The sequence below is a fragment of the Lonchura striata genome, chromosome 1 (assembly GCF_046129695.1).
Source record: "Lonchura striata isolate bLonStr1 chromosome 1, bLonStr1.mat, whole genome shotgun sequence".
NCBI lineage: Eukaryota > Metazoa > Chordata > Aves > Passeriformes > Estrildidae > Lonchura > Lonchura striata.
The window spans coordinates 14,834,380-14,859,443 of record NC_134603.1 but is presented as its reverse complement, the minus strand read 5'-3'; the positions used below and the strand labels follow the sequence as shown (position 1 = coordinate 14,859,443).

General features: G+C 39.0%; 1 protein-coding gene across 3 annotated transcripts; it reads left to right on the top strand.

The window, feature by feature from the left end:
* The first annotated feature begins 2,315 nt into the window (after positions 1–2,315).
* Positions 2,316–23,883, top strand: MED30 (mediator complex subunit 30). 3 transcript variants are annotated; one of them, XM_021546582.2, is made up of 5 exons: positions 2,316–2,368; positions 3,160–3,365; positions 4,216–4,374; positions 8,007–8,117; positions 19,068–23,883. In XM_021546582.2, the coding sequence occupies exons 2-5, from the start codon at positions 3,192–3,194 to the stop codon at positions 19,161–19,163; spliced, it is 540 nt and encodes a 179-aa protein (XP_021402257.1). In that variant the 5' UTR covers positions 2,316–2,368; positions 3,160–3,191; the 3' UTR covers positions 19,164–23,883. The 3 variants fall into 3 exon arrangements, with proteins under 3 accessions (XP_021402257.1, XP_077638452.1, XP_021402259.1); XM_077782326.1 differs by lacking the exon at positions 2,316–2,368 and adding an exon at positions 2,750–2,754; XM_021546584.2 differs by lacking the exon at positions 2,316–2,368 and adding an exon at positions 2,779–2,866.
* The last annotated feature ends 1,181 nt before the right edge of the window (positions 23,884–25,064 follow it).

Sequence of the window (25,064 nt, the reverse complement as noted above, 5' to 3'; positions counted from 1 at the left end):
TAGGCTCCTTGTTAGTTTTTTGGTAGCTTCTCTACAACCCAACAACAAAGGCAGCAGGATTTTATGATACTGGTTTGAACTGATGCCACAGAAATTGAAATGTATATAAAAGACGATATCTGATTTGGACACCTTCCATATGAAAGCACTTGGCCCAAACTAAACATAGAGAGTGGCTGCTTAATAGATTGCTTTTAAAACCAAATTCATCTTTATCTCTTTTGACCAGAAACACATTCTTATCTAAAAGAAGATTCCTTTGTCTGAGAACAAAATCCCAGACCCAGATGGTTCCAGAGAATAGTAATAAAGAATATTAGGCCTACCAGAAACATTCTCCAGCACTCTCCATGTGAAGACTTCTCTCTGTATTTCAACTGCCTACTGTACATGGCAGCCCTGTACTGCAGGACACGACTCTATACAGAGTCTGTCTGGCAGCCCTGAGCAGTAGGTGGTCTGAATCCATCATTACTCTTATGCTATTGGATTTGAGGCAGCAAGTTAAGCACTGTGAACAGAGCTCTTGGGCATGCAATCAGAAGATGAAAACAATACCCTTTGTGCTCAACACTTGAACAGTTCTTGTATCATTTTCTTAGTGTACAGTGAAATGAGAAGCAAACCTTCAAACAAGTCCTTTGAAGCCCTCCAGAGGCTGCTCTTCCCAAGCATTGTCTAGCTAGACACCATGGAATGCTCTTTTGCTTTCTGAAAATATCCTCCTCTTATTTCTATAAACCATATTTCCTCTCTGCTTAAGAAACCACTTTTGTATCCTTTATGCTAAGATCTTTGCTAAAAAATAGTTATTTGTATTGCACCTTGAGAGTGCAGAGCGGGCAGAGTGCTAGGGAGAACTTAGACAGGCAGGAAAAATCTCCAGTTTAGGAAAGGGAGTGGTCTTTCCCCTCAGTAGTCTGTTTCTGAGGTAAAAAATGTTTTATGGAGCAAAATGCCTCTGACAGCAAGTTTATATGGTTCTGTTCCTGAATGTTCATTGACTGCTTTCTTCTTTCTTTAACAAAGGCTGTATACGACACATCAAACTTCTGATTTATTTTTACAGCATTACAAATGCAAGGCATTTCACACAAAAGATCATTTGTAAGAGCTGTTTTAAAACAGCACAACTATCTTTACTGTACTAAGAATTCATTAGAATTTGCAGGTATATAGATGTTCTCTTCTGCATATTTAAATACTTACTGCCACAATAACTCAAATACAGAGTCCTAGATATGATGTCAATTGGAAAACATAGAGAAACTTTGGCACTTACTGATTTTTGCATATTAAGAATTTTTTGTTAGGCAGACAGTTAGCATTAACTATTTTAGAAACAGTTTATTCCAGTCAGGCCTCACAGAACCTGCCTGGCTTCTTTTTGAGGATGTTCCCTCTCCCTCACATAGGAGACCTTGTCTGTACTTCAAAAATGCCTCAATTGTACTAGAGTGATACAAGCATTCAGGGCTTTTCTATTCCATGATTTTTTAAAAAATATTTTTATATCCATATTTTTTATATATTGTGACTCAGGAAGGCCAAACATTAAGGATTTTCTGTATTAGCAATAATACATATATGCAGGAAGGAATAGCAGTACACCCATAGAGCTACAAAATTAGCACAGGTTTTAAAGTTTATGCCGACAATACATACTTAACCCACAAAACAGATACTCAGCCATTTATCGGTGTGACTGGGACTAGAACATCTCTCCTACAAAGACGGGCTGAGAGAGTAGGGGCTGCTCAGCCTGGAGGGGAGGAGAGGAGACCTTCCAGTATGTGAAGGGGCCTACAAGGAAGGTGGAGAGGGACTCTTCATCCTGAACTGTAGTGATAAGAAAGAGTGAATGGCTTCCGAGTGAAAAATAGTAGGTTTAGGCGTTAGGAAGAAATCTTTAACTGTGAGGGAGGTGGTACACTGAACAGGCTGTCCGCAGAAGTTGGGGCTGCCCCGTTCGGGCCAGTGCTCAAGGCCAGGATGGATGGAGCTCTGAGCAACCCGCTCTAGTGGAAGGCGCCACTAGAATTCCACTAGGGGCATGGAATTAAATTATCTTGAATGTCACTTCCAACACAAACTGTTCAATGATTCTATGATCTGACACAGGGGTGGTAGGAATGTATGACTATGGCTGGGGATCCTGACCAAACTTTTCAAACTTAGAGCCCACATGCTGGCTGACCTGCCCGCAAGCCCGCACTGGGTTCAGCAAGCCGGGAAAAGCCGCGGCTCCCGAGCGAGATATTCTCGGAGAGCAGCGGCACAGGGGCGGCCCCAAGCCGGCGCCAGCGCCCCGGCCCCGCCCGGCTGTGACGGCGCCGGGAAGCGCTTCCGCTGCAGATCCGGGGCACGGGTGGGCGAGCGCGGCGGGGCCGGGGCGCCGGGCCGGGCAGGAGCGCCGCGGGGCCGGGGCGCCGGGCAGGAGCGCGGCGGGGCCGGGGCACGGGCCGGGCAGGAGCGCCGCGGGGCCGGGGCGCCGGGCAGGAGCGCGGCGGGGCCGGGGCGCCGGGCCGGGCAGGAACGCGGCGGGGAGCGCTGCGGGCCGGGCAGGAGCGCGGCGGGGCCGGGCCGCGGGCCGGGCAGGAGCGCGGCGGGGCCGGGGCGCCGGGCCGGGCAGGAGCGCGGCGGGGCCGGGCCGTGGGCCGGGCAGGAGCGCGGCGGGGAACGCTGCGGGCCGGGCAGGAGCGCGGCGGGGCCGGGGCACGGGCCGGGCAGGAACGCGGCGGGGCCGGGGCACGGGTGGGCGAGCGCGGCGGGGAGCGCTGCGGGCCGGGCAGGAGCGCGGCGGGGAGCGCTGCGGGCCGGCGCCGCTTCGCCCCGGCAGCCCTGGGCCAGCCGAGTGGGCGGGCAGGTACAGGTCCCGGGGCGCAGGGCTGCGGCTCTGCCTGCTGGAGCTGGGCAAAGCCTCTGTGGTGTTCCCCGTGGGACGGGTCGGGGCAGGCGCGGCCCAGTGACCGCTCTGAGGGGAGGGAGGTGCGTGGGGGCATCGCAGAGCCTCGGTGGGTCAGGAGCGGTGTCCCAGGGCTGCTGCCCTGAGCCGGCCTCCTCTGTTGGACAGAGCCGCCTACGGGGAAAAGAGTGGGATAGCCACCCTGCAGAAGTCAAACAAGTATTTGATCGTTCCGTCATCGCTTCTGTGTGCAGCTCGCCGTAGTGTGACCTGTCAAGGCCGGGAGATGTCCACCCCGCCTCTGGCCGGGGCAGGGATGCCGCCCGGCGCCTTCTCCGGGACGCAGGCTCAGGCTGCCAGGGAGGTGAACACGGCTTCCCTCTGCCGCATCGGCCAGGAGACCGTGCAGGACATTGTCTTTCGAACCATGGAAATCTTCCAGCTGCTGAGGAACATGCAGGTGAGAAACCACTATTTATACACTCAACTTGCCATGTTTTTATCACTGACTGCCTGTATATATAGATACAGGAGAAGCCTTAGGATGTTCAGAAAACTCGATCAAACTGCTGTGAAAAGGAGGTTGAAGAAATGAGTACTACTCTTAATATATTTATATATTTGCTTCGTCCTGTACATTAAGTGAAATTCAGAAATGCCGAATTGTCTTTGCCCTCCCAATAAAAAAATTCTCAATACGCTTAGTAACTGTGTTTTCTTTTATGTACAGTGAAGTCTGTTCGTACGTCAGTTATGTTTCTCTGTTTATGTTAACATATGGGGAGTAAATTTAGAGGAATTTTCATTGATCTTGCTCTGTAATATTTTTCACCTAAAACTTTTTTTTTTTTTGGTTAGGAAAAACAACATAATCCTTCTCAGTAAGTATCTACTTACTGAAAAAACATACAAATTTCTGTTGAATTTTCTCTGTGGAGCGTACAAGATAAATAATCATTCCCACTCCTGTATTTTCATGACTTTTGTGTCACTGAATTGAGTGGCCTGGGGTTGAGACACAAAATCTCAACCCCAGTTACAACGGTGTCATATTTAGGCATTGTGGAGACACTCACTGAAAAGTCAGAGGGATTGACAATGAGCAAAGTGTAGAATACACAAGGGTGTATGACAGCAGTGATTAAGGACATAAAATATGTAATTTTGCTAGTAAAGAAAATTAAAATTTCAGTGATTGCTGTTAGAAAAGTGTGATTGTCTTACTTTAAAATACACAGAAGCCTGTCTGATATCTTTCTTTATTTCATGTGACAGAACCTTTAATATTTTTCATGTTTTGCTTCTCTAAGTTACCAAATGGTGTTACTTATCATACTGCAACATATCAAGACAGACTGGCAAAGCTGCAGGAACATCTCCGTCAGCTATCAATACTCTTCAGAAAACTGAGATTAGTCTATGACAAATGTAATGAAAACTGTGCTGGGCTCGATCCTGTTCCCATAGAAGTAAGTATCTATATTTGTGTATAAATTGTAAATCAGAATAACCACTCCGGGTAGCAGATCATCCATCTTCCTCAATTGCAGGAGACTCATAACAAGTTTTAATGATACTAGAATTATTCAGTGGACTGAATTCTGTTTATTAATTAGAGTTTGTTGAAAGATTGTGAAACTTAGTGTCTAGCTGACATGGTGTTCTATCATAAATTGGACTTGATCTCAGAGGTCTTTTCCAGCCTAATTGATTCTGTCATTCTGTGAAAGCAAACTTAATTTAAAATTTTAACTTTTTTTCCTCTGGCTTCTTCGTACCTTCACCAGTTTCTTTCCTTTAGGAAAAACAAGATCAGGGCAAAGTTTTTACAAGAAGTGGGAAAAAGTGGAAAAAAGCCTGGTTCAAGCTCTCACCTGTCAACCTGGTTCCTGAGTAATAAGTGTTATTTACTTTCTCTGCCCAATAGTCTGTGCCTCCATAGTTCCCTCACTCAGCTATTCCTAACCTGCTGGCCAGTATGAACCAAACCTAAATGTGCAGTGGTGATAGAAAAGTTACAACATAAAACTTCCAGGGAGGCCAAAGGTTTTCTTAATAATACTGCTGTTATTCATAAAATCTTAAATGTCATCTTCCTCATAATTGTTTCTCATTTCTAGTAATACTTGTAAACCCTGAGTTTTGTTACAATTTGAGTTGTTCCTGCTCTGTATTAACAAGAACTCTGACGTTCTTTAATTACTGACCTCTGGATTCTGAGGCAACTTTATTAATGGACTTTTGATTGTCCATTGAATTTTAATCCTACAGGCATTATATTTGAAGTGTGAGTCTCTTAACTGAATAGGAGTAAAGAAATTAAGGAAGTCCATTCTGTACAGTCAATTTTAGACTACTGTTTCAGTTAACAGTTGCTGACTTTTGACAAGGGTTTCATAAAAATGTATTTGGAAACCTGACAGCAAGCAGGGGAATAAGTTAATTTTCCCATTTAAGAAAATAAAACCTGTTTTCACAGTGTGTTGAACTTGTGTGCAATAACCAAATACTTGTGTCCTCTTTAAAAGCTTTTCATGTGTCTTACTTTCCCATAACAGTGGAATGATGTGGCATTCGGTTGTTTTTTTTCTATAATTTTTCACATTTTTTCCCATTATCAGGATGAAAAAGAATCTCCATAGAGAAAATAAGTAGTCAATTCAGGCTTTTTTAATGCAAGGTTTCACTGATAACTTAGTCACAGCAGAATTTTTTATTGATAGTTGGGGTATTTTTTTTTAATCTTCTTAGTCTTTTCTTCTCTGAACTTAGTAGATGCCAGCTTCCTCATGTTTTTATTGGTTAGAGTGAATGACAGTGACACACCATTCCTCTTGGATCAGTTTTCTTAAATTCTTCTTCCAGTAGTTCGGTAATAGTCTCAATTGTTTTATTTAATGGCTGATATTCTAACCAGGTCTTTACAGAACAGCAATGAAACTTTTTTTTTTTGCACAGTCAAGAGAAGTCCCTACCTACTAGTATTGCTTATTCCATTTTAGTGATATAAATATTCATAATTTTTTGTTAATCTGTAATAGGTATTCTGTTAACCAACATAGCAAGGCATGAGATAATTGTGAAGGAGATCTACCTACAAAGATCCAATTTTCTGCGGTTTCTTGGGGGTAATTTTTTGTAGTAGGTATAGTTCAGCTTTTCTTTTTTGTTTTTTTTTTTTAATCTATCACCTTTTCTAAAAGATAAGGAAATTTTAAAGAAATGTTCTACTTTGAGTGCTACTTTATTTTTCCATCAGAGAGTGTTTTTTTGAAGAGCAAATAGCAGCCCTAGTACTTCTTCTTTATGGTCTGCAAATGTAGTAAGTGGTCAACATTTGCTACTTTTTCATGGCAGAGTTTAGTGTGGTAGCTTTTGTCCATTTTGCTAAGCTTTATAAGAGTAGCTACAAAGATTTTTGTATAGAAGGATACTACATTTTTAGTGTGTTAAATCAAAATAAGTTTTCCATCAGAGTGCTGGAGGCACTGAACACTTTGTAATATTGCACCCCAACCTAAGTAAGAAGTTAATACGCACTCGATGAGCAGCAGCTTGCTCCCAGGCTTTTAAACTAATGCCTCCTTGCTCACTTTTATAAGTATTAGTCTTCCATTTGTCTGTAGTGTGTTTGTGAACATGGATGTAGTTTTGCATATTTCAGGACACAAAAATCGATGTTGGACTATGGGCTTCATGGATGTATTATTTTTAAGAAATTTTTCATAGCTTGGGAGTGTTCTGACACAGAAGCAAGTATTTGTTTTGTATCTAGAATGTTTCTTTTTGATTTCTTTTTTTAGGAAGGAGACATATAGTAGTATATATATATTTATATATATATATAGTCAGGGAAGGTTTAGGTTGGATATCAGGAAAAAAATTTTCACTGAAAGAATAATAAAATACTGGAATTGTCTTCCTAGTGAGGTGGTGGAATCACCATCTCTGGATATGTTTAAAAAAAGACTGGACTTGGCACTTGTTGCTACAGACTAGTTGTGGTGTTAGGGCATAGGTTGGACTTGATGATCTTAGAGGTCTCTTCCAACCTCATTATTCTGTGTGATTCTGTGTGATTCTGTGTGATTTATTTAGAAATTCTGCATCAAGGTATATGTCTCAGATTCAGTCAAAGAAAAAACGGAAAGTTTCTAACCAGGCAGAAGCCTGAGAAACTGTTGAGAAGAATATAAATAAGGTTCTTTATCTGTCTTGTTCACATTGTTTATAGTTAGGTTTTGCTACTGTGCATCATTCAGTGCACACCAATAGGTGAGATGTTTTCACTTCAGGACCAATGGAGTTGGTCTGCACAAAGCTCTGTATAAAATAGCAATGTATTTTGAAATAAATCAGAGTTCTACTCTCAAGCCTTCTGACTAGGAGTCTGTTCATTCCCATCCTGCCTCAACAGCGTCATCAAGGAATTTTGGTTTTGTCAAAGCTTACAATAAAAACAGTGCACTATGGTCTTCTCCATCCTAAACCAAACTATGATTCTGTGTGTCTGAGGAGATCATGGTGAGAAATACTTACAGAAAAACTAATTTTAGGTAACTTTGGGCCTGGTCTTAAGAGTAGCCAAACAGAGGCTCATTAGAATAGCAAGTCATAACTAGAGTATTAGCCAAGTAGCTACATAAAGCCAGTCATATTTATGCTCAATATATCACCAAAATGACTTATCATAATGATAATTTTATGTTTGTGGTTTTATTTCTTAGTGTGGAATAATAAATTTCAAAATTCCAATTTGCAAAATTTGAAACTATAAAGAATATCTATGACGAACATATTAAAATGGAAAGACTGGCTTCTGCCTGCAGTTACAAAATCTACGCTTGGTAATGTGTAAGATTGTGTCTTTTTGAAACACATTGTTTTCCTGGAGAAGCAGCTGAGGTCATTGCCAGGCCTTTAGGTTTGAGGAGCAAAGCCTTGTCTTTGCCTTCTCTTGGGCAGTTAGAACCTGTGGAGAAAATGGTTGTACGGTATGCATTTCCTGGATTTGATTTTTCTTCTTTTTCTTTTCTTTTTTTTCCTTTTTTTTTTTTTTTTTTTTTTTTTTCTCTAAAGCTGATGTTTCTTGTCTTCACAGCAACTTATTCCATATGTTGAAGAAGATGGATCCAAGCATGATGATCGTGGTGCTGCAAGTCAGCTTCGTTTTGCTAGTGAAGAGAGAAGGGAAATCATGGAAGTAAATAAGGTAACAAAGTTGAAATTAATTTGCATAAACTGAGAAATGTCATTTTCACGTTACAAAGCCTAAATTTCTAGATTGCTATACTAAATACGGAATGTGTGATGACTGCCATCAAAACTGGAGATAAATACTTTTTTAACAAATACTTCAGTATTGACCTTTTAGTATAACAACTAGTTTTTAGCTGTACCTCTGACAGTAGAATTTCCTAACAACTGGGTTTCCTAACAATTCTAACTTGTGTCTCTTTTAAAACAGAATATATTCTTATGAGTACAATGTGTTATGTTTATATGTAACCCACTAGGTATTGACTGTACAAACTGAACTAAGGTGCCCATTGAACTAATTTATCTTCAAAACTTACCTTAAGTGTAAAAATAATTGATGTGAACACCAGATGTGTAAATATTACTACAATTATGTGAATTGGTAAAGAATTTTCAGGTCTACCTTCTGGATTTTGACAGTTTGAGGAAGACTCTTCCTTTAGTAAAGAGTAGCATTTATTGAATCTTGGCACATTCAGGAAAAAAAATGTACTATGAATTATAAATCTTAAATGAGTTAAAATGTTAAATTTTCAGTTGTGACATTGTGAAACTGGGTACAATTACTGAAGAGGGATTCAAATCTAAAAAAAATTATGCTATAGTAAAAGCTAATGTAATATGAAGATTAAAAATACATAGTTTTACCAGACCACAATTTTGAGCATTGTTTCTTCAATCTGTAAAGTACAAATATAGGATTAAATACATATTTCTATAGCTGTAATATGTGCAAATACTCAGTAAAAAGGAGTTATAATCTACAAAAATAACTGAACAAAAGAAATAAATGGATAAAATATTTATTTATGGGATGAATAATTGATGGATTTTTGGCTTTTAAAATATTTCCAAAGTTTTAATTTGTCTTCTCCAATCATACATGTATTGAATTTTTCATAACCCATTTATTTACAAAAGTGTGTGTGCATTGTACAGGAGGAAATGAGGGCTATGTGAATTTACAGAAATGCAGTTGTCAGCTCTCCTGTTGTAATCTTTCTCTTCACTGCTGATTTAGCAGGATTGAATATATTATATTGTATGTAATGTTGTACTGTGAATTTATGCACATTTATTTGCAATCTTTAGGTATTAATAAGCTTAACTGTCCATATTTGCTGTGGTTTTAATAGTTCTGTGACATGGTTTTGCCCTTGTTGTTGTACTTGTATGCTAATGTGGTTTTAAACCTCCTTGGTGTGATCTTGTGAAAATAATTTCATAAATTTTTATGAAGAGTTCTGAACCTCAAAAAGGTTGATGGTGTTACAGGACCATTGGTTGCTGGTAATTAAGAATGCATTGAAATTTTCACGTAAATATAGGGTGAAATCCTGTATTTCTACTTAAATGCCTAGACCTAATTTCCAGTTTTTCCACAAAATCTTCACAAGATAGGTGAACTTTCTCTAGTATTCTTGTGGACAAGTAAACTTAGTAACTGCAGCAAAAGAAAGTTAAGCTTGTTTTTTGAAAATTCACTGATTTTTTCTTTTGTCTCCCTCCAGTTGTAAAAGGATATTTACTACCATTTTCAAAGTTCAAATTTTAATACATTACAGAGTAGGTAATGCTTTTATGACTAAAAAATATATAAATTCTTCTTTATTTGCAAAGAAAAAGCACTAGAATCAGATAATTGATCTAATTTCTAACACTGGTTGCTGGGTTCAAGGAGGACTTGCTCTGGTTCTTAGCTGGCACACCTGACAGCTCTTCAGTCCTCTCTAACATGTAATGTCCATGTCCAACTCAATTTGATTAATTAATTTTAGGAAAATTTCAGTAATATTAATTGTTGACAAAAATACTGTGACATGGTAGTTAAAGAAGCTTTTTATATTCTTGACCAAATATTTTCTTCCTTCAGGTCCTGGTCTTGTTCTCACCTAATCCTTTTTGCTGCAATAGGCATTATTTTTTTCAGTCTTGCATGTTATTGGTACTAAAAAATCACTGTTGCAATAACCCAAGATTTTGACACTATTGTGGTATTTGAATTAGTTCTTATACCTGCCATGGATCTCTTAATTTTGCCCTTCTTGCCATGATATCCCAGCCAGTCTGATTTCTTTAGTGGCTCTGGATGTATGTCAAAGAGACTAACTTCCCCACTGCATGGAGCACTGCCAAAACTAGTAGTAGCTCTTATAAACTTTGTGGATCATATATTCTCTCATCAAAATGTCCTCATTCCATGAACCACGGACTTGAAAAATAGCATCTTTCCTTTGCTACTGCAGGTGTCTGGGAAAGGAGCATCCTCAGGAGGAGGAGGGGAACATCAGGCATTTCCTATGCTCACCGTCTTGTTCAGGGGCAGGAGAGCCTGCTGGTGTAACAGAGTTCCTAAAACCTGCAGGAGCTTTTCGTGTTGGTTTACTGTGCCACCTTTTAGTTTTACATAGTTATTCTGCTGTATTAGAACTACCCTTTCGGTCAGAAAGTTTAATGTGCTGACCTTGGCTATGTAAGTACTTGTCTGTTAATTTAAAATATAGATTAGTTTACAAGGCAACGAATTTCTGTCCTAGCAATTCAGTAATAATTAGCAACTGTAGGTTTAAATAAAACCTACTAAGCTTTATAGCACAAGGGAGTTTTGCCCACAGTTAAAAGCTTCTGCCACTATTAGAAAACAAACTATTTCTTGAGCACTGGCTACCTCTATCTCTTGTCTTAAACAATTCTTTCCTCCAGTTCCCAAAAATGTACCTTACTCTTTTTTATCTGTGTATGCTTTCTGGGCTTGCAAATTGTTGAGGTGGTTGAATTTTTTTTAATAGATTACTGTTCCAGAATCAGTTTAGCACTTGAATAGGTCTTTTAGTACCTGTCTTGAACCAGTTTTCATTGAAATTAATCTATTTGCGGCAAGTGGAAAATGTTACCAAGATTTCCTCTCTTCTGTTCATGTTTTTCAAGTATTCAATGTTTTGTCTATTAAGTTTTTTACCTTTTAAGTATAGACTTATCAGTATTATTTTCAAGATAGGCTCACCTTCAGTCTGTGGTCTTGTAGTACATTTGGCAGGACTTGAAACAGAAATACCAAATCAAAATTGAGAATTATTTAATCTGTTTTGCTGCCCCATCAATGGTTTTCTTTACTGCTCACTTATAGAAATGGAGCAAGTAGAGCTTCAGTTTCATTCATGCTGTAGGTCTGGTTACAATGAAACGCTTAGGAAAACCATCACATAATTAGTAGTGTAAGTACATTTGGGTGAAAACAAAGCAAAATAGCATTTGAGCATTCCAGGTAGCCCTTCAGAAAACAATCTTATTTTATATTCTTTACTAGTGTTTGTTAAGTGTTTACACTGATCTTGCTAAGAGAGAAAAGAACAATCTAAATGACAGACTTCTAAGTTAACCTTAAGTAACAAGTTTAGCTCTGGGCTTTTTTTTGATAGCACAAACACTTTGCCTTGCAGCTGATGCTGTTCAGGACTATGCAGAAAACGTAAATTCCTTTTAAACTATTTCACACTGTTTGCATGTATTTTAATTGGTTTTATATGTGTAGAGTCCTTTTTTGCCCAAAATATGAGTGTGCACAAAGGAATGCTTTGGCAAGAGCGGAAGAATTCGTTACTTGGACACCTTCTGGGCAGATTAATCTGCACTAGAGACAATTTCATGATTTTTTGAGTACCCAAACTGACTCTCTGCAATGGTAGAATCAGAGGTATTTAGGCTCAGTAGGAGGTCTGGAGATTATCTGGTTCAGCCCCCAGCCCAAGACATGGTCAGTCAGCAAAGTTAGATCCAGCTGCTTCAACTCATGTCCATGCTGCAGCATTTCAAATACCCATAAGGATTGACATTCTGTCTTTTCTGGGCCCTTCTTAGTAGTTGACTTTTACTATGAAATTTTTCCTAATGTTACTTTGGAATTTTCTTTGTCATAACTTGTATATTCACCGCCCCTCATCCTTTTGCTGTGTTTACTCAAGATCTTGAGTCCAGTTTTGTCTTTTCTGAGCTTCACTAGGTGGCTGAAGACAGCACTGTGATCCTGTCCTCTGGTCTTCTCTGCTTGAGATTAAACAAACACAGCTTTAATCATTGTGGTGGCCCTCCACTAGGTATTTTCCAGCCTTGTATTGATCCCCAAATTGGACAATCATTCTCCAAAGCCAAGTAGAGGACAGTATGAGAGGTACTCACCTGACCTGAGAGGTACACTCTAGCTAATATAGGGCAGAGTGCAGTTTGTTTTCCCTGTTGCAAAAAAAGATCCACTGTTGGCTCATGTTAAACTTGCTAGAAAGTATCTAAAAGGACCTCAGATCCTTTTCTGCAAATTTGATTTCTATTCAGTCAGCCCTATGCCTGTGCTGTCGCATGAGTTTTACTGTGTGCAGATGTAGGATGTTGCTTTAATTGAAGTTCCTGAGATAGGTATTGGCCTTCCTTTCCCACCTGTCGAGGTCCCTCTGAATCTGATATCCCACCACTGAGGATATTTTTCACTTTCCCCAGTTGGGCATTGTCCATCAATTTGATAGCTTTGATATGGTGATTAGATCATTAAGTGTGGATTAGTCATTAATGAGGATATTAAAAATATTCACCTTTGTATCAAACTTGAGAAATTTGAAGAGTGACCAGCTCGCACTTGATCTTAATACTGATGATCCCAGCATGTAGAATCCCATAGTCCAGCCAGTTTTCCATCAACCCAGTAATTTACCTATCCAAACCACATCTCTCCAATTTGCTCAAAGGCAGTGAGAGGCTGTGTCAAAAGCCTGACTAATTAATGATTTTACTTCATGAAAGTGAAGAAAATCTCCTGCTCTCCTCTTGCCACACAGCCAATCATTTCTCTATAGAAGCCTGTCATGTTGGTCAGGTACAAGGCATCTGTAGGAGATCCAGTATGATTGTTCCCAGTCAAATTACCATTATGTGTCTGGGAATTACTTTCTGGAGGATTTGCTGCACAGTCTTTCTGGAGTCAAGAGTTAGGCTGAGTAGCCTGTAGTTTTCTGGGTCCCCCTCCTTGTCTTTCTTGCAGATGAGTTGAAATGTTTCCTTTTTCATCAGGAGCATATCCCGCCTCTCCATTAGATAATGAAGTAGGTTGGTCTTGTCATAAACCAGCTTTCTTAGCATTCAGATGTATTTTTATTCCAGATAATGAATTCTTTCTTTTTCAGTTTTGTATAAAATGTTGCACACAAAATTTTTCACATTGCATCCATATCAGAACCATATCACACTTACAAAGTTGAAAAAAGTTAGGAAAAGGTGAGCATAAAGCTGTCTGTAAAATCCCAATTGTCCCCTTTTGTTCTCATATAGCTGTATATTATACAACCTTTATTGCATTATCATGTTTGGTTCCTCTTCCCTCCTTCCCACTTTCTATTCTGGAAGACTTCTTTGAACTTTTCTGCTTTTGTGGCAGACTAGGCACTATTTAGATCAAATCAGTATTGTAATAAATGAGATTATAAAAATCCTGGTTTGTGTATTGCATTACTGGCATTAGACTATTGAGTAAGCAGGGAATTTGGGAATGAGAAGGAAGGATTTATTGTGTGTAGTGAGTAACTAAGGCAGCTCTTGGGAGGTGAGTTTTTTTTTCTCTGCTGCAAATTATCTGTGGTAATTGTTGATTCTTCCCCTTATGGCTCATGGTAGCTTTGAATATGTGGGAAGCTGTTAAAATACAAAGTTTAGAGATGAACATGAATCTTAAATATCTTTGGACAAAGTTGGCAGCACTGCAGTTTTGTCTTTAGTGACTGAGTTTGCCATCTGCAACTGAGGATCATAGATCCTTGTGATTTTCATATAAAGAATGGGGATGTAACACTGAGAAGTGTGGTAGAGAAGCACCTTGGGGAATGAATAATTCCATTACAAGCTACAGAGTTTAGATGGTACTCAGTAAATAAGACCTCAGACCTCATTGTCAAACGATAAATAATTGGTATGAAGCAAACATTCATCTATTTGAATGAAGGTGCTTATTCCTCTCAGAACAACAGATCAGTGGGTAAATACAATCCTGGCTGGGTCAATAGGTAAGAAATATTGAGCTTGCAGCAAAGCACAGGCTGTCAGTGATGTTTCTGTTTGTTTCAGGAACACAGGGTTACACATGCAGGAGCAGTTTTTAGCTGTCAGGTGAGGTGCAAGGCAGAAAACTCAGTCTCTCATTTCTGCTAATGTAGAACAGTTATGCCTGTGGATGACATCAGGAAAAGCTGTAGATACTGGACAGTGAGTGTGTTAATGTTCAATTGCACAGCAGTTACTATATTAGTGATGAATATTTTGTTATCCCTTTGGAAAAACATTATAAGTAGATTGATATATGCATTTATTATGATGGAAAATGAGCCTTGGTATCAGTTGAGCAGCCTTAAGTTAAGACACTATTTGGCAGCTTTAAGAGAGTTCGAGCAAAGTGTTGAGGGCACTTTTTCCATCATATTTTTTTCCAGCTATGTGCATATAATATATGCTATATGCATATAACATTGTGATAATCTCTTAACTACCAAAGGAAAAAAGCAGATTTTCCCACCTTCATACTTCAGAGATTTCATTATGAAGGATTCATTTAAAAAAGAACAGTGTAAATGTCACATTCCTATTGCAAACATTGTGTTTCTGTAGGAATTTCTTGGGCTTGGCTTACCTGGAAATGTGGAGGCCACTGTCACCTTCACAAGGCTTTCAAGAATCACTTCCTACAGCAGTTCAGTGGTCAGAAGGAGTAACATGAATATTGTGTCCAGCTCTGGGCTCTTCAGCACAAGAAAGACATGGACCTGTTGGAGTGGGGTCAGAGGAGAGCTCCAAGAATTATCAGAGGGATGGAACAGTTCTTCTCTGAGGAAAGGTGGGGAGTTGAGGCTGTTCAGTCTGAAGGAGAGAAGACACCAGGGAGATCTTACAGAAGCCTTTCAGTACCTAAAGGGGGCTTATAAGAAAGATGGGAACAAACTTTTTAGCAGGGCCAAGGGGTAATGGCTTTAAACTAAAAGAAGGCAAATTTTGATTAAATATAAGGGAGACATTTTTTAGGCTGAGGGTGATAAAGCACTTGTCCTGAGAGGTGGTAGATGCCCCATCCCTGGGAACATTCACAGTAAGGTTGGACTGGGCTCTGAGCAACCTGATTTAGTTGAAGATGTCCCTGCTCATTGCAGAGTTGGACTAGATGTCTTTAAAGGTCCCTTCCAACCCTAACTGTGCCATGATTCTATACTCCTGGGAAAGAACGTGATCCAAGTTCTCTGTAGTAGACTCTTAATCAACAAAGTAAATGTAATTTAAAAAAAAAATTGCTAAGATTTATGCAAGTAAAGATACTGTGGTTATTAATATTTAATGTAACACTCAGACATTGGGATGTCCTTCTGGCCTGTACTGTTGTAGAGCTTGAATAGAGCAGGTAAAAACCATAGCTGGCACGGCACTCTGGAGAATGGTCTTCAATATAAGATTTTCAAGATGGAAACAGATCTTTGCTTGTTTTTTCCCTTAGGCAGAAGAAGAGCCTGTACAACTTAGACAAGTACTGTTGATGAAGCACCACTTGGAATATGATCTTACTCTTCCACTGTGTTTACATTATTTTCTTTGCCTGAATAAGGGATTTCTAACAAATGGGTTGAGTGCAGCATAATGACTCATAGTGATGTTTTAGTTTTAAAATTTGATGGATACATGAGCGTAAAATGAGGAGAGAGATAAGAACACTGTGCAAAGGAAGGCTCTGATGCATCGCTGGTCGTAAGTTGTGAATTGGTCTAGACAGCACTGATTTCTAATGAAATGCAAGTGCAGCAAAAATTACTTCTCATAAAAAAATTATTTCAATCAAAGTTGCAATTACTATGTCCTACTGAACCCAAATCTGTATGAAACATGGCAGGTTCTTTATGGCAGCTTTTCTTCCTTGAAAGACAGCTGTTTTCTGGAGGTATGTTATGATTCTCCTACTTTGTTTCATTTATGTGGGTTTTGTACTTCAGTAAATGTTTTCATAAATGACCTACCTGACCTAAGCCAGCTAAAGTCTCACTGGCTACTGGAAGGTGCAGTCCTTGCCAGCCCCATCACAATGGCCATAATGCTTGCAAGATCAGTCAAAATGGGCCCCATTGAAAATTAATATCACCAAAGAAAATCCCTTTTCAGTCAGATCACTTTTCTGATAGAGGAACTAACAGAAACAGGCCTGACAGATGTAACTTGAATGTAGGTCTCTTAAACTCATTATAAACTGCCTTGTAGATTTTCCCTGTGCTATCTAAAAACAGATAAAGTCAGAAGCTGTAGCATGTATGTAGGATGAAGTACTTTTTTTTGTTTCATACACCTGTTAATCCTGAGAAGCAGTCTAGAGTTCAACTAAGTTATTTCAACAGAAGGAGGAAAGAGTGGGAGGCAACTTGCAAGCAATCTGTTCAAATGAAAATTTGTCACTGCTGCAAAAGCTGCATAAAGATTTGTCCATTTCCCAAGAAGGCCATTTCACCTATCTTTTCAAGGTTAGGCTTGAGTTGAGATGCTCTTACTGGCTCAGCAAAGTCTTAAGCAGAGGCCAGCAGGCCAGCACTTCCAGTGGTGCAGAACATATTAATTATGTAGTACTTTGTGGTGTGGACCACTGCCTGTCAAAGATCAGTAACAAAGATCACTGTATGCATTTCAATTAGGAGTCTGTGCTCTCTGAAGTAGATTTTTTTCTTCTCTCTTTATTCTTTTAACAGCCAAGCAACCCCAGGGATGGTCCTTCATCTTAGATGTTTTTTCTGGCTCCAGAAAAAGTAGAACTAAGAAATTAGCTCTTCAGTAAAGATGAGGATCTAAAATTATCTTCAGATAAATAAACAAATTTATACTTCTTGTCCTTACAGATGCTTTGAAAACAGATGAAATCCAGTTTGAATGTTCCCCTGTCTAGCAGCATCAAATAAAGATTAAACAATTTACAGTGTCATAATACTTTCCCAAGAAAGGAAAGCAGTATTACAGAATGAGTCTTTCGAGCATAACTTAAACAAAGTTCATGTGAGTAACAGTACTTAGCAGTACAGTTAGACATGGATGGAGGGAGAAAACAGTCTACTTCTCAGATGTCAATGGTTCTTATTTCTGTCTGTGACTTAGATTACCATCATCAATTGTTCAGCCTTCATTTCCATTGACAAAGGTTTTGAAATACCTTGAAACGGCATGGTCTCCGTATGAGGGAGTTACAGCTTGCATTAAACTAGTAGTTTTGATGTAACAGTCGCTGATTTCTTTAGGATTGGATGTTGAGGATGGCAAACAGTTATGTTTAAAAATGCCACAGGTAAGAACATGCTCATTTATCTCATCCCTCTTTGCTTTCTCAAGCATCAGGATCTTGCATTTATGACCTTTGGTAGGAAGACCCTTGCAATTCTGTCATTAGAAGCTGAATCTCTGCTGTATGTTGTGAAGTCTTGGATCAGCAAATGGAAAAGATAAATGCACATACTTACCTTTAAAACACTTTTTAGCCTGTCAAATTCTTGGTTAGGAATTCCATGTTAGTCCACATGAACTGTCCTGCATATGTTTTTGTATCCTTCTTGGGAGTCTAGATCTGACTGTTGTCTCTTCCAGTGTCCCGCAAAGTCTGTATTTAGGAGCATTTCCCTTACTGTGTTCCCCATGGAATCTAACCTAATTACCATATTACTGCAGACTGGTTTTACAGATCTCAAGTGAATAGGCTTCCTTTTTTTCTGTGGACTTCTTTCCCAGCTGACCAGCTGGCAATTTAAAAATATTGTTGAATTGACTGCATCAAAATTCAGGAGACTAATTTTCAGGATATTGTTTCATTTTCTCTCTGTTCCAGTAACTTCGATTGTATTACTGATTTGAGTCACGCTTTTAATGTATTGCCTTTTGTGTAGTGCAAATAACAAAGTTACATCAAACCTGAAACATTTTGTACTGTTTTGATGGAAGCAAGTCTTTCCTGTGCTTTTAGTTTACTTGGAACTCCAGACTTTCCTAATGAATAAATAGTTTGATCTCTAATGTTGGAAGGCTGACATCTTATCAAATCAGAATGAAATGAAGGACAAACTGTGTACAGTTAACAACAACCTAACTTAGTTCTCAACAGCTTTGATTTGAGCAGGAAAATGAATAAATGAAACAATAAATATAGGTATTATTGTGAAACAGGAAAGGTTAGGGAAAATTGTGTGATGTCTTGAAGCCCCGATCTTTCTTCTGTAGAGACATAATTTCTAAGTTTTGTCTATGCAACCAAATGAATGCTAGTTTGCTGTTCTCTCCTGTTTCTCCAAATGCTTCTGCAGTTTGCAAAAACAAATATATAATTTTAAAGAATTCAACATGCTTGGGAAAACCTTTTTCAAGACAGGACTCTTTAAGCATCCCAGTTGACCTACATAGCAGAAGGGCTGCAAAAGTTTGATTTGCTTCACCTATACCCTGTGCTTTGTTCAAACTTGTACTGTTAATGCCTCGTTTTTCTCTAAACCAAATTTATAAAACACATATTCACATAAATTTACCTGCTCCTCAAACTTTTTCTTCCAGCTTAGGATGCTCTGTTTTAGACTTTACAAAGTGAGGACTGATCCCCATGAGCCTCCAGCTTTTGAAGGTGTCAAGTGTTTTGATAAAAGGCTGCAGTGAAATGAAACAGCATTCCCCCTCTTGCAATGGTCCTTAACTTTTGAGGCTTTCTTGTATTTTTAGAATGCTTTAAAGGGGATGTATTATCCTATTAATAGTGCTCACCGACAACTGAGAAAAATATTTATATAGCATTTCATAGCACTGTAACTTTTGTTGAATTTTTGAGTGCACTATTTGAACTGATCACAAAAAAACTTCTAATAAATTCTTCCCACAGAAACTGAAACAGAAGAATCAGCAGCTGAAGCAGATCATGGATCAGTTACGAAATCTTATTTGGGACATAAATGCCATGTTGGCAATGAGGAACTGAACAAGGAGAATCAATCTTTGTAACTAAAGAAGATACAAATCTGCTTGGATATACTTAACTTCCTTCTAAGAAGTAACATGTTTTTCCACAATTATATTGCAATAATGTTTGAAAAGTCTCAAAGATTAAAGTGTTGGGTCATTTTCTAGTAATGTAAATGGTGTTGGATTTGTTTTTGTAGAAGATTCATTGTGTAAGTTTTACCTGTGCAATTCTGCTGTACAGCTTCAGTAATTTGCAGTAGTAGTTTGGATTGCTATGCAGATAGGGGGTTTTATAAATTAAGTGTTTCTGGATTTTCTTTATAATACAATTAAAAATTATAAAAACATGTGTTTATCTGCAGTTTTTTCTGCAGTGCAAATGCCTCTACAGAGAGGAAAACTTGCAAGACAGGAAAGTTACTCCAGAAAGCTAGAGGGCTGAAATCAGCAATCAGATACTGCAATTCTGTCTGCAGTATTTTTTATGTTATCTGCAGTGCAGAGCAGGACAATCCCCTCCCTTGCCCAGTGATGCTGTGCCTGATGCCCCCAAGGACAGGGTTGGCCCTGCTGGCTGCCAAGGCTCTGCTGGCTCATGTTCAACTTGCCATTGTCCAGGACCCCCAGGTCCTTTTCTACAGTGCTGCTTTCCAGCCTCTCATTCCCCAGTCTATACACACAGCTGGGGCTGCTCCATCCCAGGTGCAGAATCTGGCACTTGCCCTTGTTAAACTTCACACAGTTGGAGATTGCCCAACCCTTTAATTTGTGGAGGTCTCTCTGCAGGGCCTTTCTGACCCCAAGGGAGTTGACAGCTCCTCCCAGTTCAGCACCATCCACAAACTTCGTATTCATTCCAGTCCTGCATTGAAGAGCAAAGGGCCAAGGATGGAGCCCTGCAGAACCCCACCAGTCTGATGTGCCCCATTCACTGTAAGGCTGTTGCCCAACCCATTAGTCAGTTGCTTACCTGTCATGTAACTCAGTTATCCAGCTGTGTGCTGGACATTTTGTCCAGAAGGCTTCTGTGAGAGACATTATCCAAAAGCATTGCTGAAGTCCGAAAATATCACATCTGCTGGCTTTCCTAGATCACTTAGGTGGGTTACCCTGTTCTAGAAGGAAATCAGGTTCATCAAGCAGGACTTGCCCCTCATGAAGCCATGCTGGCTCTGAACAACTGTGGTTGGTGGTGTATTTATGTATGGTTGGAATACTTTGGTTTTGTTTACCAGAATTCAGTGAATAAAGACCTCATTAATCTTTTCCCTATAACTATCAGTCATAGTAAACTTTGGAGTGTGTGAGCCGTTCATTATTTTGAGCTAATCATAAACTTCATCTTTCTTTGTTCTAACTTTGTTGTGCCTCACAATTTTCATTTGCCCGGAAAATAATCTTGAAAATTTTTGTTATCCACAGATGCTGCCAGTGTACTATGTGTCTTTCTCCAGATGAAAAGATACATAAAACAACATTTTCAGAATAAATCCATAGGGCACTTTAATCTTAGTGTTTGTCAGCTTGAAAACTAGCCATCCTTAGTATTTGCTTCTTGTGTATCACTTTTAACTTATTCCATGCCCACTCAGACTCCATAGTAGTTCTATGTGAAAGACTTGTTCAGAACCTCCTGAAACCTCCAGTTAAGTGTTATCCTTTTAAAAGCTACCTTTTTTGCAGTCTGATGGTTTGATACTGAACACTTACTGATTTGAGATTAATGGATTTTATTTAAAATGTTACACTGATTTTCAGAGTCATAGCATGGTTTGTGTTGGAAGGGACCCTGAAGACTATCTTGTTCCAACACCTCTGCCACAGACAGGGTTGCTCAGAGGCTCCTCCAGCCTCACCTTGAACACTGCCATGGATGGGACATCTGCAGCTTCTCTGGGCAACCTGTTCTAGTGTCTCATCACCCGCATAGATGTTTTGTTGTTCTATGAGCCTCTTTAATTCTGGGGTATTTTTAATAATTTCAACCCATTTGTCTACTCCTTGAGGCAAAAATCACTGGTAACAGATCTGATCACACCTGGTTAACATTATGTGACTTTTCCCTGAAAATAAGTACAAGTCTTTTGTTTCTCTTTTTAAAGACTGTAAATATTAACAGATGGATGAACATCCAGTCTCAGAGTTGAAAATAAAGTGGTAGAAAATGCTGATTTTGATTAGTTTACCTGGTGTTGAAAGTAGTCTGTATGTATGACAGTACCTAGATATGAGTAGATGTCAGAACACCTTACAAATAAAATCTCTCTCTTTTTTCCTATGTCACAATTGCAAGAGTAGATCTCTTCCTCTGTGGCAAAGGCTGCAGCAGAATTGTTTGTTCCCTGTTTAGATTCAGCACTATGGCAGATTTGCTGGTCAGAAATAATAGTTTTTTCTGCAGCTGTGAGAGTCATAACTATTTCATATGCAAAGCTTTTGAAAAAGAGATGACTGCAAGTAGAGATTTTACTTTGTTGTTGGTTTAAAATGCAAATGCATTTATCTATTTGCAAGCTGTAGTGGCAGCTTTCTGTTTAGTGCATGCATAAGCATGCAGGCAGCTTGGAAGAAGTATTTGAAGTGAATTCTGAAATGGCACCATCATCTTTAATTATAAGTGTAAAATTCTCAGTTCTTCATATTTTTGTTCTATTTTTAGAACAATTATGGAAAATGGAGATTAGACTTCACTGTACAGCTCATATGGCATTTAGGTCTTCTTGCTAAATGTGTTTAAAGTTTGGTGACTTTTTTATTACACACAAACAGTACAGAAGTAACCTAAAATGTGAGTAGGAGTGCAGCTACTGCAAGTAGATGTCTGGGTGATGAAATATTCGGCTTTCTCTGTGCAGCTGCTAGCAGTAGCCAAGGTCTGTACTACAATTTTTCATCTGGGAAAGAAGAGAAACACTTCAAACCACTACCAGAATAGATGGGCAGTAGCTAAATTGCAAAGTGCAGAAATAGACAGAATTGTAAATTATCACAGTAAATACTGTCAAAACAGGACTGTGCAAGGTGTTGGACCAAAACCATACACTTTGACTTACACAGATGAAAGTAAGGGTAGTGAATATATTTCAAATGCTATCGGGTCCATGAATAAGTATAGGATCTGGCCAAGAAGATGGCAGTTTTAAGAAAAGTGATTCTTCAGCTGTGAAACACTTGAATGAATTACTGGGCATCTACATGTGCTGAAATTTAATATTTTATTAATGCTAACTGAACTTTAACTGCTGCTTAATGAAATGGCGCCAGATGAGGTATTTACAAATACCAGTAAAGCAATACAAACACAGATGTTTCAGTGTTTGGTTTATGTATCATTGACTGTTATAACATTATATATCATTGAAATTATCTTCATGCTTCTGGCACTCTCCTACTTTCCTTATGAGATTGGTGGCTCCCAGAATTGCTGCCTGCAACAGTGCTGGTCTTGTCCCTCCTGAACACACAGAGCTCTGACTGGCTCTGGAAGTGCCCCCTCTTCATGTGGAACATCATTTTCATGTGACTGGTAATAAGTTTAGCTGCTTGCTAATGGTTGGACTCAATGGTCATAAAGGTCTTTTTGGTCTTAAATAATTCTATGATTTTGTGGCTATTTTTATATTTTCGATAAGGGAGAAGCTGGATAAACATGCTGATACTTCCAAAAGCAAATAACAGAAAATATGATCATTATATTTTGGGAATACAAAAATATTTGAGGGGTTTGGATTTCCTGGGATCTTGTTTTGCCCAGATACGACTTGGAAGAGTAGGGCTACGATGCATAATACTTCAAAGTGTATTTGTGGGAAATAGTCTCAAGTTAACACACACTCTAAAATACTACCATTAATCCAAGACCTTTGTAGACAAAATAAAGGATATTGAATGTGTGGTTCAGTGTCACAGCACAGAAGATGCCTGCTAGGCAGTATGCAAAGTCCAAGGTTTTTCTTACATAAAAAGACAAAAGTTTAGAGCAGATTTATGCCTTGCTCAGGAAAGATACAAAGAGCTTACCTTACCTCTTGTCTTCCATAGAGGTAGCAAGGCCAAATCCATGACTATTGTTGTTTTCCCAGAGAAAAACCCTGCTCTGATTGTAGTATTTCTTACTGATGGAGAAGCTGGAACTTTTGCACAAATGCTACTCAAATTAATCTCTAAAGAAGGGACTTGGAGGAGGACAAGGATTCTGTAGGAACCAAGATTTCATTGGTGTGCAGGATGGCTGCAGAAACCAAAAACACTACAGCTGAAGGGTAGTTGACTATTGCTGTGGAAAACAGTACGCTCCAGATAAGGGTTTGAAGACCCGAATTCAAAAATAAAACTTTAAAAAATGTACAGTGGCACCCAAAGACACTGTGAGTCAGCTGGGGTTGACAGAGCATGGATTAGTTTAATTGCTTCATGCTAGCAGATGAAATGGGGGATTATAAAGGAATTTACAAATACATCAGTGGAGAAATAATATTTGGGGAAGGAAATGAGTAGTTTTCTCATTCCCTTATGTAATAGGAATGAAGTCTGATGTGGTAGAGCATCAGCTTTAAAAGAGAAGGGGGTTTTCCTGACTTGGAAGGTTATTTCATAGGCAAAGAGAACATGCTGGCTGATACATATTGGAGGATATTAATTAAAGTGAAAGAAATATGTACCAATGCCTGTTTTTATTTAACAAAATGTAATGGATAAGTGGAATGTAAGAGCTCAATAAATACAATATAATAAAACTTCTGCTAAGTCTAACTTCTGTGTAAATTTTAAGGATTTTTTTTTTTGCTCATATTGCATAAGGGACACATTCTGGCATCTGTTACAACACTACACTGTACAACAAATAGCACTGTGAAGAATCATTTGCAACAGTGTTTGTATTGATTGAATTTAATCAGAAGCAGAATCTGTGTTTTCCAGCACTTCTGACCACAATAGGCACAGTAAAGACCATCAATGTGTTTGAGGTAAACAAGTAGAGGCAAGTTTCCATGTCTCCTTAACCCTGGGAGCATCACAGCTCATTGAATGCCTCCATGTTCAACGTGCTTGAAGTTCTGCTTCTGCACTTGTTCCCAGCAGCTGATGGTATCTGATAATCACTGCTGAAGTTGTAGAAACTGTGATTTTTCTGCCTAAATCCTGTAAGAGACCTGATGTGCTCAGGCCCTTCTTGGCCCCTTGGGCTCTCACCTTCAGCTGACTGCACCTACTACAAAGCTACAGAGCAATGTTCCAGAATTGAAATTGAGTGGATGAGTGGAATGAATTACATACACGTTTGTGCTAAAATTTTCTCCTACAACTCTGTGTGTTTATCATGAAATCTTGCTTGAAAAATAGATTTCTATTTTCCTAAATAGAATGAAAGATTCATTATTTTAAAGTTGTCTGAGTAGCAATGGATAGTAATGCAGTTGTTTTTACAGCCATGTAGTGAGTTTAATGGTATTTACAGTCCTGGAGAAGGGGGAGGAAGTTCATTAAGTCAATCTGTTCCTGAAATACATTGTTGGAGTGGGAAGACTTTCAAAAATTAATGGGAAAATATAAAGAAATACAACAGCAACAATCAAAACTTGGGTAGATACACCTTACCATAAAATAGAGGCAATGAAATGGTATTTGGGAAAGCACACTTTAAACCTGCATTAAAGAGATAAGTTTGAATACAGTGAGAGGAAAAAAGCCACTGCAGTTTTAGGGTGCATGTCCAAATATTGCATAGTAGGGAGTGAGAGAGCTCTTGCTCTGAAACCAATGATTCTGATACTGTAATTCTGCATGAAATACTGAATTAGTTTTGGGGTCAGCATGATACTAACACAGTAAAGGAGAAGAATACTGATGTGGTCCCATATGAATAGTCATTAGAATAACTTGTGAAAGCAAAGACAAGGCTGAAATATAGAAATTC